This window comes from Callospermophilus lateralis, chromosome 13, assembly GCF_048772815.1.
Source record: "Callospermophilus lateralis isolate mCalLat2 chromosome 13, mCalLat2.hap1, whole genome shotgun sequence".
NCBI lineage: Eukaryota > Metazoa > Chordata > Mammalia > Rodentia > Sciuridae > Callospermophilus > Callospermophilus lateralis.
This window is the reverse complement of record NC_135317.1, coordinates 94956723-94971400: the sequence shown is the minus strand read 5'-3', so window position 1 is coordinate 94971400 and position 14678 is coordinate 94956723. Positions and strand designations below refer to the sequence as shown.

Here is a 14678-nt window from a genome sequence, read left to right as displayed (position 1 = left end):
TCCAGAGCGATTTCCTATAGGGAGTTCGCCTGTGGGCAGGGTATAGCTCCGAGGCATAGTTTTTAGGTATCCAGGTAGCCTCTGACCTGATCCTTTGTCCTAATGAAGAACTTCCTGGCTCCTAGAACTGCTGCTTTCGTCCGAGTAAGTCGGATTCGATGATTCTGAATTCAAAAGCAGGCAGATCCTAGAAATGTTTCAGGCCCTCGTCTCCCTTGGTTCTTCGTTACATCCCCGTCGCACACAGGGTTCTATTTTGGCACCCGGTGACCCTCAGGAAAACCTGATCAACTTGAAAGGGTTGTTTCCCGATCCCTTCAGAGCGGGGATCGTTTCCTGCCGGCTCGATCCTCGGGATTTAAGAAAGCGAGAGTGCGCTCGCGGGCACCAACAGGAAAGCCTGACATCACGGAGCGGCGCGGGGAGGAGTCTGCTCCTCGCTCGCTCGCTCGCTCGCCTGCTCGCTGCGCTCCCTTTGTGGCCCGAGTCGCGCGCACCGGCGGCGGCGGGGACAGCGAGGCGCGTGCTGTGCGCGGCGGCCGCTCGGGACGGGACCCGGCAGCTGGCGCCGCGGCGGCCTCGGAGCAGGGCGCATCATGCAGCGTACCGGAGAGAAAACTGAGAATGAAATTGCTTTGGCAAGCTAAAATGGTAACGCGAGCTCCCTGCCTTCTCCCGAGGCTTCTCTGGTGGGAATCTTCTGCCGCTTTCTCTGGGCGTGTTTTGGACGCCCTCGCAGCACGGAGCAATCCGAGCCCCTACTTGTGAGCTGCCGCTTTCTCACTCTGCTTTGTATTCATTCCTCCCTCCGCGTCCTCTCTCTTTAAACGGTACCTACTTTCCGGCCGTGGCCTTTGGTGTGTCTGGGACAGTTGCGTGTCCGGAGAGAACTTTGAAGGAAAACTGCTGCTCTGGGCGGACCGCGGAGCGCTCCTGCGCCCCCAGCAGCTCTTTCACCCCAATCTAAGGTTTAGCTGGCGACATGGAAATCAGGGGGTCGCTGCATAGATTTTTAGCTCAAGCTGCATGATGATGTGTGGCTCTTTCTGCGCTTGCCAGATTATTTTATGGAAATAAAAACTTTCCACCCCCGCTAACTTTGTGGGTTCCAAAACAATAAGAGAAGAAAAAGACACGCAAAGCATTTCACTTCCAACCGGGGTGAGGACTCTTGGCATTTTCAACACTTGTTTGTGTCTGAGTTTGCTCAGATGATTGAGCCGCTTATGAAAGTACAAACTTTTTCTACAAATGAGTTATTTTTCTTTTTACTTAAGGGGGACACGTTAATTGGGACTAAACCACAGTTTCTCTATGAAGAGGGGAAAAAAGACTTTTAAAAAACTATTTAAGATGTGAGCGAGTTTAGGAAAAATAACTAAATGGAAAAGTCCGGGATCCTGATACCACAGGAAACGGCAAGGAGCCAAGAAAACCTCAGCATTCCCTCTATCGCAGCGTGTCTTGCAGTGCTCTGATTGTAATATTTATTTTGAACAGCCCATCTTGTGCCTTGAGTGCTGGTGTAAGCAGCACAGCAGCTGGGATAGATTGTGGTTAGCAGAGAGGAAAAAAAAATACTCTTTCTTTCTCTTTATCCCATCCCTGGCAGAGCTCGATTCAGGACTGGGGTGAAGAGGTAGAGGAAGGCGCTGTTTACCATGTCACCCTCAAAAGAGTCCAGATTCAACAGGCTGCCAATAAAGGAGCAAGATGGCTAGGGGTGAGTAAAGCTGGAGAGATTGTGAACTTTGGAATTTCGGTGTCTGTTGTTCTGTGAATATCATTATTATTTAGCAGAGGCAGCTTCCCCCGCCCCCCAGTCTCTTTTGGACTTAAAAAGGAAACTGCCAATGACCAAGTGTTTGCACTAGCTTTACAGGCCTGTTTTTGTACTTGATGTTTTCCAAAGCATCTCCCCTAGGTTGGTCAATAATTCAGAACCTCTTAGAAACATCTTAATGTATTTGGCAAATAGATTAAATTAGAAAATGACACACAGAGTGACAGGTCCAGAAGGCAACACTGTTAGACAGGAGCCATAAGCACCCTGGCCCACATGGCACCCTTCTGTCTTTCTCTGCCCTCCACCTATTGATGCTGACGACCTCTACTCCCACAATACCCAGAATGCTCAGGGGACAGACCATTCCAAGTCTACTCCCTTTGAGGGGTGACAGGTTTTATATTGTAAACTCTTTTCTGTAGCCTGGGAAGAGGCAAATGCATGGGTGTGCCCAGGACTTCTCCTGTAGAAGAAGGAAAGAGGAGGGGCGGGGGCTTTGGAAAACACTGCTTCTGTAGACAAGACTTCTTTCCACTGAGATTCTAAGTATGGGATAGGGTCATGTAAATTCTTAGCCTAGTGGTTCTTTCAGCTAGTCCCTAATCAAGGGACTGTGGGAAATGGAGAGCCCTGGAACAGGACTGGTACTTGGGCAAACATGAACCCATGATTGGAGGAATTCTGGATCTGGAGCTAGAAGTCATCTTCAGAGAAACTGGGGAGAGGTGACACCAGAAGCCTTGGGAGAGGAAAGAATGGAGGCTAAGTAGGGATGTCCTGCCCCTATCTTGGTTCTGGTCACGCTCAGGTGATGGACTTTGGAGTAATGAAGATTATACACTTGCATCTCATCTTTACTGACTATGAGTTCCAGAAAATTCAGCATGTTGAGAGCAGAAAGGTAGAGTGTGAAGGGGACAAGAAGCACAACTGCCCAGGACCTCGAGGCAGCATGTGGCTTGTAAGTCCTGGAGCGGCAGGCAGGAGGGCCAGCAGCCTCGCCTCCTCTGCTGGGCATGTTGCTCCGGCCTCCCGTGGCTGCTTCAGCCCGGGCTTTCCTGCTACCTTACTTGGCTGAGACACCACACACTAGGGCAGTGCACTCAGAGACATCGCAGTTGTGGTTTGGAAAGATAGGAATCTTTCCAGTGGAAATTAGAGGTCTTTACTACCAAGTAGGCACCTTACTCACAAGATGATCTTAGAGCCAATTATGTGCATCACCAGCTGACCTGATAGGAAAAGCAGAATTAGAATTCTGACAAGTCATTACTTTGTTTTTAGTGGTTGTGTATTTGTATTTTATTTTAATGTGGTGTTGAGGTGGTTAGGCCTGTCTGGCTATTTCAGAATGATTCACAAGATCTGAACCAGTTGCTTTCCAAAGGGTCATTACATTTTCTGGTATTGGCTTGTCCCCCTCTTTCTAATGGGACTGATGTTGCTTGGGCAACAGCTTTAGTTTTTGGTCAAATATAATAGCAATGGATGTCACAGGGAAATGGAGGGGTCCATTCTGTAGTGTCCCCCCTGCCCCAGAGTGTCATTCTTCTGGGTATGCACACTCTGACTCTTCTGTTCTGGACTCCACTGCTGTCTTCTCCCTGCTCTCTTGGTGCTCTCAAATGTCTGGAGTACCGAGGTGGCTGACCCTGGACTTAGCAGTAGGCCTGCAGCACTGAGGATGAGGGTAATGGGAAAAGACTGGTTCTGGTTGGAGGAGGACCCTTCCCCCTTCCCCCTGTTTCAACAAAGTGTGACTTACTGCTAGCACCCTGCTCAAGAGCCTGTTCTTAGAACTACCCACCCTGGTAACACTTGTTTTCTTCTTTAGGTCTTCTATGGGGAAGCTCTGTTTTGGTCCTTGAAAATTCCAGACTTAATTAAATGTGACTCAACCAATTGAGCCATAGCAATTACAAAATCTTTCTTTTTAGGACAGAGTGGCTTCACCATGTTTGTTTTCCTACATACCAATAACCTTAGAATTCTTTAAAGTACCTAGTTGTAGCAATAACTAAAGATTGAGGTTAGGTGAGGAAATTATTGAAATATGAAAATAATCCTATTTTCTAAGGAAAATGAGGAAGTGGTATTATGATTACCTGTTTTGTTTACACATAAGAAAACTAATGCCCAGAGAGGTTAAATTGCTTGCCAGGGTCACAAAGCCAGGAAGGGGTAGAGGCTGGATTTGAACCCAGATGGTTAGTTGTTTGCTGTCAAGAGCTACCTGGAACCTTAAGGCTGTTTCCTTATTAGTAGAAGAACTGGCTCAAGAGCAAGGAGGCTCACTGTGGGCTTTTCCCTGAGGATGCACCTGGGGCAGGCTTGAGAGATAGGGCTTTCTGTTCCTCTTTTATGCTTTGAATGATAACTTGAGCTGCAAACTGAAAGAGGTATTGTGAAGGTGTGCTGTGTTGATAATTTCTCCCTTTTGGATGTGTGAAGCACAGTGCCCTGAAGACATCCTCGAGAACGTGTGTGTGTAGGCACTGCCTCCGTGTGTGTCTGTGATTTATGCTCAAAAGCCTAAAAGGTGGAGCGTGATTTTGTATTTTCCAAATCTAAGACCTCTAAACATGGTCAAGGTTCAGTTCTGAAAATTATAGCAAAATTATTAACCATTGTCAGATGTAGAGTCTCAGATAGTCCAAAATGTTTAGATCATTCTTTTAAAATTTGTTTCTTAAATGTTGTGTTTAGTTGATCTTTTGAAGTAAGACAGTATATCTTTGGTTGTAAAACATACCAACTAAAGGGGTGCAGGCCCTGTTTGTTTACGCAATGCAGGCTTATCCATCACACTGGGGTTGTGTTGCCAATTTTGAAAAACGATAAGTATTATTGAAACACTGAATCGTTTTTCCTTTATTATCGCATCTTGGGCTGAGATAATTTTACCCACCGATAACTCTTCTAGAAGAATGACTCCAGCTATGTCATCTAGCCATGCCATCTCAGGGTTGGAAGGGACATTTAAAACATGTTTTTATCCAAACATTCCCTGAGCCTGTGGAGTGTGCTGTGAGTTCTGGAAGGGCAAATGGTCAGACTTGTTGTTTGTCCTTGGTCCTAGCATTGTGGTTGTACATTGACTCTGATATGTTGAAATGAATTAAGAAAATATCTGTAGTCTCTGGAAGCAGGAAATGGCCCATTATAGGGAGAATACTCAAAGGGACAGAAGAAAAGAATCCAGGGAAGGGACTTTGGTGTCTTAGCATAGCAAACTCTAGAGTCCAGAAAAATGTGTCAAACCCAAGATAGTTCAACAGGGGGGTATTGTTAAACAAGCAGGATTGAGAGTGCAAGGTCAACTCTGCAAGGTTTGAGGGGAGTGGAAGGGTCAGTGGATAGTCACGTGGCTTTCCTCAGTTCTGGGCTTCTGTGGTCATGAGGTCGTTGTGGGGCCCTGTGCCTCCTTCCTTGCGTCCATGTTTATCACACTGTTTCCCACACAGACTCTTGATAAATGTTGGGCTGAGCTGAAATGCTTGATAGCTAGGAGGTTGGTAAAGATAGTAAAATAGGAAAGAAGAACGCAGAATATAGAAATAAAAGGAACTGGAAATCTCATGTAGCACCTCATGTTTGGGATCTGGGAGTGCAGTGTAACCCTCTGTAGCATCTGGGCTGAGAAATTGATTAAAGGGGATATGTGATTTGGATCCGCTCTACTTGGTATTTGGGTAGCATTGCTAGGCATGTTGCCTTAATATGGTGTACAGTTCCTTGAATTCTCAGGTAACTTCGCTTCTGGGAACCCTCTCAATCCTCCAGGTCTGTGTGGGCTGTCCTTCCTGTATCTCCTGTTAGGCTACCTCACTCTGTTGTAATTGTCTGTGTGTTTGTATCCCCGACTAGACTGGAAAGCTCACAACCATAGCGATTCTATTGGCAGAAACTCAGTAAATGTTTGTTGAATGAATGGACCTAGCATCATCGTTCTTTGGACAACTAGTATTGTCTTGATAAATATGAACATGCGGCAGCTTCTCATTTAAAACAAAATCAGCATGAACATGTTAGCTTATAAAGAGAAGGAGAGGGGCACGTGAGTGAGAAAAAATCAGTCAGGCAATGATTATAGCTGTCTTAACATCCTTCCTGGAACAAAGCAAGCACAAACAAAGGTAGCGATTATTTTAACAAAACTTCCTCAGTGCTTTTTAAAGCCAGGAGATCCAATTGGACTTGTCTTATTACTGAATGCTAAAGAAATAAAGGCAGTGCATGAGTTAAAAAGTGTTTGGCAACATTACAATTGCATGTGGTTGGAAGTGCAGGAGTGGGATTTGAGAATCGTAAGGAGCTAAGCCCTAGAGGAGCCTCTGGTTTACAGTTGGTCCTCCTCGTTTTCATCCTGGAGAACAGGCCCTCGGGTTACGTTGTTCATGTCTGTTGGAATGTTTAATTTAGGCTTTAGAAAGTAAATTTCAAAATTTAGTAACCATTAGTAAATGAGCCAACTGGTATTTTTCATTTTGATCTTGGAAACATGTTTCTAAAAGAATTAATCCAATAATATGGTGGCCTATACCTATCAAGATAGTAAATTTGAATTGCCTGTGATATTGTTATTGGATTGATGTTCTTTACTGCTTTCAAAGTCTGTTGGGATCTATGTCAGAAATATGAGGCATGTAATTAAGAATATTGACCTCAGTTCACCAGTCCAGGGGGTACTGCTTGGAGTTTCCAATACATGTCTACCCCTCGCCAACAGCAACAGCATTGACATTCAAGGCACATTCACCCTTTATACTTAAAAGTATGCATTCTTTTAAATTAATATTGTGAACATATTTCATTCTTATTTCTATGAAATCATAAACAAAAAGCCCATGGAGTTATAAATTAAGACAGACAAGGAGAGCAGTAAGATACTGTGCTTTTCTGTTTTAGCACTTAGTTCAGTTCCTTTTGTCCATGTCAACTATATCCCTGTAAACTTCCCCTTTGTACATGATCAGAATCTTATAGTGACTATCTTACATATCTTATGTTAAAATATGCAAAAATATACTAAATAACTAAAACATTCAAATTTCTACCATGACATTACTTTTTGCAGGAAAGCATTGATTTCTATAAACAAAGCAAGAAAAATATTGCTAATGGGAGAAGATAATGGAACTGCTTTGTTCCCTCGGAGAGACTCAGCAAGTTCTGTGTCTGGGTTGCCATGGGTGTGGCTAGCTCCACAGAGTTGATCTGGAGTTCTCTGGAGTTTCTGGCAGTTTCTGGGTCATTTGTGGTAAACATCCAGTGGGAACCCCCTCACTATTGTTGCACATCTTGTACGATTCTGTCAGCTGCATTTCGCCTGCTGACCCCTCCTTTGATGGCACTTGTTTATTCATCAAAAACCTAGTATACTAGGTCCTGTGATAAAGTTAAAGATTGGGGAGATAAAGTAAGATAAAACACTGCTTGCTCTGAAGGAACTTGCAGGTGATGGGGAGACAGAAGGTTAAACTAGTTGCTGTAGTTTGTAGTTTGTAAGTGTGATCCCAGCTCAGAGAGCCAAGCAAGGGGGCTTTGAAATCAGATGGGAGAGAGGGGTGGATGGTCCAGGATGGTGGCATGGGAGAGAGGGTCCTTCAATGTACAGGTGACCAATGAGTTAGGAGTTAAAAGAGAGTATGTGAGGTGCTGAGGAGGCATTCCAACCTCTGAGTGAGACTCCTATGTGAGGCTTGGCCCAGGGAAGAGGGAAGTGTACCTGGGGGGAAAGTGACAGGAAAGGGGCCAGAAAGACAGGCCTGAGCCCCTTTCTGAGAACCAGTGGTTCTCAGCTATAGGACGGCTAGCTGTGGACTTCACCTGGTCCTGAATACTAGGGCAGCCATGGAGGTTTTAAGCAGAGCAGCACAGCCAGGTTTACATCTTAGGTGGTGGCTGACAGCTAAAAGGTGGACGCATTGGAAGGGACCCAGGCTGGAGACCTGGGAGGAGGTTTTAGAGGTAATGAGGTGAAGAAAAGGCCAAGACCCGAGGGAAACTGAATGAAGAGCCTTGGGGGTGGGGTGGAGTGCAGGTGCGGGAGGGAGGTGGTGGGTGAGAAGGGGGGCTTCGGTGGGCCTGGGTCTCAGGATCTGGGTTTCCACAAGGAGGTCTGCAGAAGCTGTCTAGCTTTCTGAGGTCAGTGCCCTCTTCGCTTTAGGTCGGATATACTGTGCTTCATGTCAGGTTTCCCTATGGAATACACTAACAAATGCTTCCTTTCCCATGAGAAGGCCCTGCAGAAAAGCCAGATCTGGGCGTGCCCGACTGTCCTGTCTGGAGGCAAAATCTCACCAGGAACAGGCGGAAAGCACTGCTTGCCTTCTGAGGTTTTAGGGAACTTTGCAGAGCTGGTGCTTCTTGGCCTTTGCTAGTCTTGTGTTTCCCTACCAACTCAACAAATTGAAGCTGTAGGCCATGGAGAGAGAATAAACATGGAACCCACAGAACTATGATTACAGAGTTGTATTTTAGAGAATGACATTTAAACTATACTTGTGTTATTCGTAAGGACATTAGAAATCCTAGTCTTTTTCTCTTCCCCTTCTCAATGCCTTTAAACCCTCTCTAACACCATCCTGGCTGCTGGCAAGACTGTTCCTGGATGCTCACTTTGAAGTAGTTCTGTGTCTTGTATAAAGGAACAATTTTAGTAAGATCTAGTGCTTTCTTAGTTAAATGCTGCCGCATTTCAGCATTTCTCTCTCTTTCTTAAATGTGCGTGTACACACTCACAGCCTAACAGTTAAAGTGTCATTTCACATTTTGGTTTTTAGTATTTGGTACATCTTTTTAATGTCACTTCATGGCCTCTTCTGTATATTGATCAGAGCTGGATTTTGTCATGTACTTGGTTTTCTTCAATTACATCATTATTGTCATTGCCTGATTGACTTCACTCTGAGAACTGTCCTTAGTTTAAAAAATAATAAAACAGAGGAAGAAAGAATAAAGGTAAAAAAAAAATAAAGGTAGAGCAAGCTTACAACAGTAAACAGGAGGCTTCACCTTGTAGGAGACTCAGAGGAACTGTGCACTTACCACTGGCCCTTGCTCTTTACTCAGTGAAAGTGCCTGGCCTTCTTGTTGGTGTTGCTGTGCTGTGCTTCCCTGATTTGGTTCTGCCCACCTGTTTCCTCAAAGCCCCCTTCTCTAGAGGTGCTGGCTGGGAGTGGCTTGGTGCATCATGGTTGGCTCTAGGTGATTCACACTCACCACCCTGTGTGTTCTGGTGTTTAGCTGCCTGTGCCATCTGTGGCCCATTCACCTGAATTCCTTTCAACACAGCTAATCTTATCCCACAAGTTGTCTGCTTTTTTCTGAAAAGTATTGGTTAATTCAACTTTTTTTTTCTTTTCCTTGTTTCCTCTTGATTTAAATACTCATTTTCATTTTTTGTAGAAGTGAAGCCAAGTCTGAGTCTTTCCAGTTTCATCTTTCCAAAGATCATTTGAAGGTCCTGGCCATGGCTTTTCTACTAAAGGAGGATGCCTTTGGTCAGTCATGTCAACCACTGTCTCTGCACCCTCGTGCCAGTAACTCTTCCTAGTTATGTGCCATCCTTGTGCCTATAACTTCTGTCACTGTTGACAGAGGTAGAATCGTGACCATTTTTATCTCACAAAAGAACATTTAGTGGACATAGGTAAAAATAACTGAAACTGGATTGGACCTTGGCCAAAAATAAAATGTTTTTTAATTATGCCCTTTTCTTGTTAAAATTGAAACACTTGAAATTGTTTATTGAGCGAACTGATACTCCTAAATAGCAACCTCAGGAAAACGGAAGCATTTGGTTAGTTTGTGAAGCACCAGGAAAAGATTTGCCACTTCTGTCTGAAGGTTGACACAATGCAGTAAACAAATGGCCAAGTATTCACAGGACCCAGAGCCATCAAAGCTGGCTGGACAATCAGTGCGTGCTTCTTTCTCTCTGCTGGGGACTGCAGAGGAGCTGGCACTTCCCAGCTGCTCTTCCTTTTCGAGGCGTTTCCAGCAGAAGCTGGATGTAGGAAGTGACCTAGTGCACAGGCCAAGAACCTGTCTTTGGAGCCAGACAGTATGAATTCAGAGTTTGCCTCTGCCACGTGTGAGCTACACAGGCTCAAGCTATGGGGTTATTTAACCTTCCTAAGCCGGAGTTCCTCACCTGTGGAATAGGATACTGATGCCTTCCTGGTGGAACTGCTCTCAAGCCCAGCTAAGCTACCTGCGTAGGTGCTTATCACGGTGCCAAGGCCCTGGTGAAACTCACTCACTGAGTGGTGGGGCTGTAGTTTGCACCCCCTGTCAGGCTCCATTTTGAACCCTGCCATGGAACTCTGTAGAGCCCTGAGACTTTCTTTGTAGAGCCCTGAGCCTTGGGGTCATATGAACTCCAGTTTGCTTGACTAAGAAACTGTGTTAGCAAGGCTTACAGATATGTTCCTGGCACTGTTCTCCCATTGTGCACTTCTAAGAGGAAGGACCAGCTGTGACAGGGTCAGTAGTCTTTGTTTATTGGAAGTAAATATAGACTAACAAACTTATCATGTTTATTGCTAAATACAACTTATTGTTGTATTTTCTCTATCTGGCTGGCTACATAGTGAAAGATGGAATTATTTCTTGGGCTTTAATTTTTTTTTAGGATTTCACAGCAGCTTTATTTTTTTATTTATTTATTTTTTTTTTTGTTTTTGCTTTTTTTTAGGGATTTAATTTTTTTAAATTTGTTTTAATTAGTTATACATGACAGTAGAATGCATTTATACACTTTGATATATCATACATAGATGGGATATAATTTCTCACTTTTCTGAATGTACATGTTGCAGAATCATATTGGTCTTGTAGTCATATATATACATATAGTAATTATATCTGTTTCATTCTACCATCTTTCCTATCCCCATATGCCCTCCCTTCCCCTCCTATCACTTCCCTCTACCTAATCTAAGGTAACGCTATTCTTCCCTAGTGTCCTCCCCAACCCTAGCCTTATTGTGAGTTAGCATCTGCAAATTAGAGAAAACATTTGGCCTTTGGTTTTGTGGGATTGGCTTATTTCCCTTAGCAACCAACCATTTACTGGCAAATGCCATAATTTCACTTTTCTTTAAAGCTGAGTAATATTACATTGAATATATATGCCACATTTTCTTTATCCATTCATCTATTGAGGGACACCTAGGTTGGTTCCATAATCTAGCTAGGTGAATTGGGGCTCCAATATTTTGCATTTCAAATTTCTTCAGGCTTTCCAGAGTTAATTTGTTAGTGTTCTTTTTCTTTTCTTTTTTTTTTATACCTAAAATAACTTAACTATTTAACAGCAGATCATATTCTATCTTTATATTTCTATTTCTGATGGAAAACTGAGATGGTAGGAAACATTTTTTCTACTACCTGCTTAGTAAGCATTATGTTAGCATTGGGGATACTTTAGGATGTTAGCAAACTATGCTTGCATCATAAATTTCAAGTCCTAGATTACACTGCTTGAGATAAAATAAAGATAAAATTTCTTGCTTTGCCACCTGTTCATTAGCCAATATAGCACTGGAGCCCCAAACCAGGAATGAGCTGAATTGCTCCTGAGGTTGTGACTTTCAGATGATTTTGAAGTTGTACATTTCCTTATTTATGAAATGAGAATAATACATGCTTTTCCCTCTGCCTGTGTGTTTTGTAAGGATCGCATGAATTAATATATATGAAAGTATTTTTTAACATACAAGTTGTTAGACAAACATAAGGGTTTTCTTATTATTGTTATTCATCGTAAAGGCTTTTCATTCTCTCTCTCTCTCTCTCTGCCTCTCTCTTTCCTCATCACCTAAAGGCCTCATGAGCATGTGGTTCTGTTCCATAGTCTTCCTCTTCCCTCATTTCAGAGGGAATATTCTATATTCTTCTCTTCCCACGTGCTACTTATCTAATGCTATTTCCATGCTTGACAAGGAGTAGTGTTTCTTCTGTCCCCAGGTGTTTTCCACTGGTATCCAGGTGCATTGAGAATGAGGACAGCTGGGCCTCTCTCAATAGACTGATCATGGGGAAAAACATTGCGTTGTCACAGAATTCTAAAGAGAATTTCAGTCCATATCTTGCATATGAAAACTTTCTATTTTCTATTTAATTCTCCTTTTCTTTCTGGTACTTTTAATTTGTTGCAGAGAGAGTGGTAAAATTAATGCACCAATGAATGGAAAGCGCTTCCAATCTTGTAGATCTACTGGAAAATCAACTCTTAATTTGAGACTCAATCCCAATGTAGGACTTGAACTCATGACCTAATGCCAGAGGCACGAATGTCACCAACTGACCTGCACTGACCCGCATAAGATGTAGAAATTGAAAATGCTTCCTTTGAGTAGTCCTGCTGTTGCTTTCTGTGTTTCTTCTTCTTCCCGTCTTTTCCTGTGGTGTTCCTGGCCTCCCTGTTAGGAACACAGTTCTATAGATCTATTTTTCTCGCTCTTTCCATTTGCTTGATACAGATGCTTCCTTCTTGCTTTCCATCTCTCCCTTGTAAGTTCCTTTTTTTGTTCTTGTTCCTTCCTGTCCTTCTTCTGGATTAAAAATAGTCTCCAGGGTCTTTGAGCTACTTGGCCACAAATGTGACCTTTCTTCTATTCATGTGGGGACTCCCCTGAGCATCTTATTATCCTTTCCTATTTACTCAAGATACTTGGATCCAGCATCTATTCCCTGTTAATTCGTGCCTGTTCCCGCCTGACTATGGAGCTAACTAACCCTTGTACTCACAGCTGAAAGTGGAAATTAAAGCTCTTATACAAAAGTGCTTAACAAGTGATTTGCTCACATTAAATGTTATGAACACTGAATTCTCTCTCATCTGCTGGCTCTGTGTGTGGTGCTAAAGAAAGGACTCTTTTTATATTCTCTGCCTTGGGATGCATGCGTGACACTTGTCTTTGTGCAGCGTCATGACACTGATCGCTCAGCCCCAGGTCCAGCTTTCAGACAACATGCTGCTAAGGCTCCTGGAGGGACCTGCGATTGTTTTGCTCCACAAAGTGTTTCTCAGGGAGCTGAAGTTGACTCGTGTTTCTTCATGAATATTCTTCACTTAGAGTTGGAGGATTATGATATTCTATACAAAAATGACTTTATCCAGTGTTGATCTAGACAGTCCACAAACGAGTGTCTGCTCAAGAGCAAAGGCTGGTAAAACTTCAGATGACCGCGCTGAGAAGAGCTGATGGCAGCAGCTCTGGTTTCAGCCTCAGCCCTCACCTGTGTGCTGAGTCGAGGCAGCAGGGTTGACACCTCTCTTCTCAGAGGCAGAAGATTTAAAAGGCTCCCTTCTGTGGCCCTCCAGTTCCCTGTGGTGATGCGTCCATGTGAAGACCGGGTCCCATTCTTAGTTGAGGGTCGGGTTGTGGATTTTCTCATCCCGAGTGAAGTTGGCTGCCGGAGCAGCGTTCTCTTCCTGCGTCCTGCTTGATGCCGTTGTGCTTTATGTTTGCGGGCGGCTGGCCAGCTCCTGCTGACCTTGAGTCTGAGCTCAAGTGTCGTCCCCACTCTCCTACTTCCCTCACCTCTCTTCTGGACCAGTTGTCCTTTTGTCTGGGTTTCCTTGCATCTTCCCCAGGAGCTCTGTTACATCACTTATCACCTTATTAACTATCTTCAAAATATTGCTCTTGGCCCTGTTCATTTGAGTGCTTTAAGGATGAAGCCATATTTAATTTATTTCCATATTCCTAAAACCTGGGACAGTGTCAGGGACATTGTCACTACTCTGTAAGCATCTTATAAATTGTTTGGCCTTATCTCTATTACACATGCCTTACATGTATCTAGAACATGTATCTTAAATGACAGTTTTTAAATTGTCATTGGTAATATTGTAAATCTCAATTTTTGAAACAAAAAAACATGAGTTAAAATAGAATTTAACTCATGTCATATACTTCAACTAGTGACTCCACAAAAAAAGGAAAGTACAGTTTTGCTTCCTCTTTGTCATCATTACTTGACCTACACACTTCTCAGAGGCATTTTCATTAACAAGACTCAGCTTCCTTTGCTGTCTTCCCTTTCACACTTCTTAGGAGAAATGACCTAGCAATGATGGCGACCTTTGTAGATGGGCAGATGGAATTGAGAGTCTATCTGTAAACTTCTTGGGGACATGTAGGTTGAGTCATAGTCAAGAACAGACCTCTAGAAACCTGATTTCTGCTCTGATTTCCAGAACTCTCTTACTTGGTGTTTCCAGGTGTCTTTTATCTGAGGCCTATAATTTATTTCAAGTTGGCATAACCCAATATCAAGTCAGTCTGGCTTTGCTTTGTCTAAACACATTTTTGTGACATCTGACCTCCTCTGTGCACATCACAACGAAGCCTCCTATTCTGAGACATAAGTCGTAGGCTTGTCATATGGTTCCCGTGGTGTGCTTCTCAGGACTCACTGGCCAAAAAAAAAAAAAAAAAAGACTGAAAAATGAGTAACATGAATTATATACTATTGTCTGTATTGCTTCTCAATTTTCATTAATAAGACTCAGCTTCCTTTGCTGTCTTCCCTTTCACACTTCTTCTATTCTGTGACCTTAAGTTCTTAGTTCTACCTTAGGCAAAACTTAAAGCCTAAGTCGCAGGTTGTCAGTGCTTTCCTTCAGACTATCCCAGTTGTAATTGGCTCTGTCAACACCAAGCTCTCCACCGCCTCTGGTCCTTCTTGCCTGAGTCCTTACTGTCTTCTTCGTACAGGTGTCCCCTTGTGTACCTTGGAAAAGGAGGAAGAATGTTTTAAGCAATGCCGTTCTTAAAAGAGGGCTCCAACAACCTTGCACTCTTGTGTGTGTGAAAGGAAAAATTCACAATCCTTCCATGGGAATATAACTCCTTTCACTTTTGCTTTTATCTTC

The 14678-nt window shown here is 43.4% G+C and overlaps 1 protein-coding gene across 1 annotated transcript in view; it reads left to right on the top strand.

Moving 5' to 3' along the window:
* Positions 1-479: 479 nt before the first annotated feature.
* The window catches only part of Rgl1 (ral guanine nucleotide dissociation stimulator like 1), a 111919-nt gene continuing 97720 nt past the window's right edge, over positions 480-14678 (top strand). Inside the window, exons 1-2 of the mRNA XM_076873043.2 lie at positions 480-651; positions 1613-1723. Coding sequence (XP_076729158.2) covers positions 625-651; positions 1613-1723 — 138 coding nt within the window. The 5' untranslated portion in view covers positions 480-624. The remainder of the gene's footprint in view (positions 652-1612; positions 1724-14678) is intronic.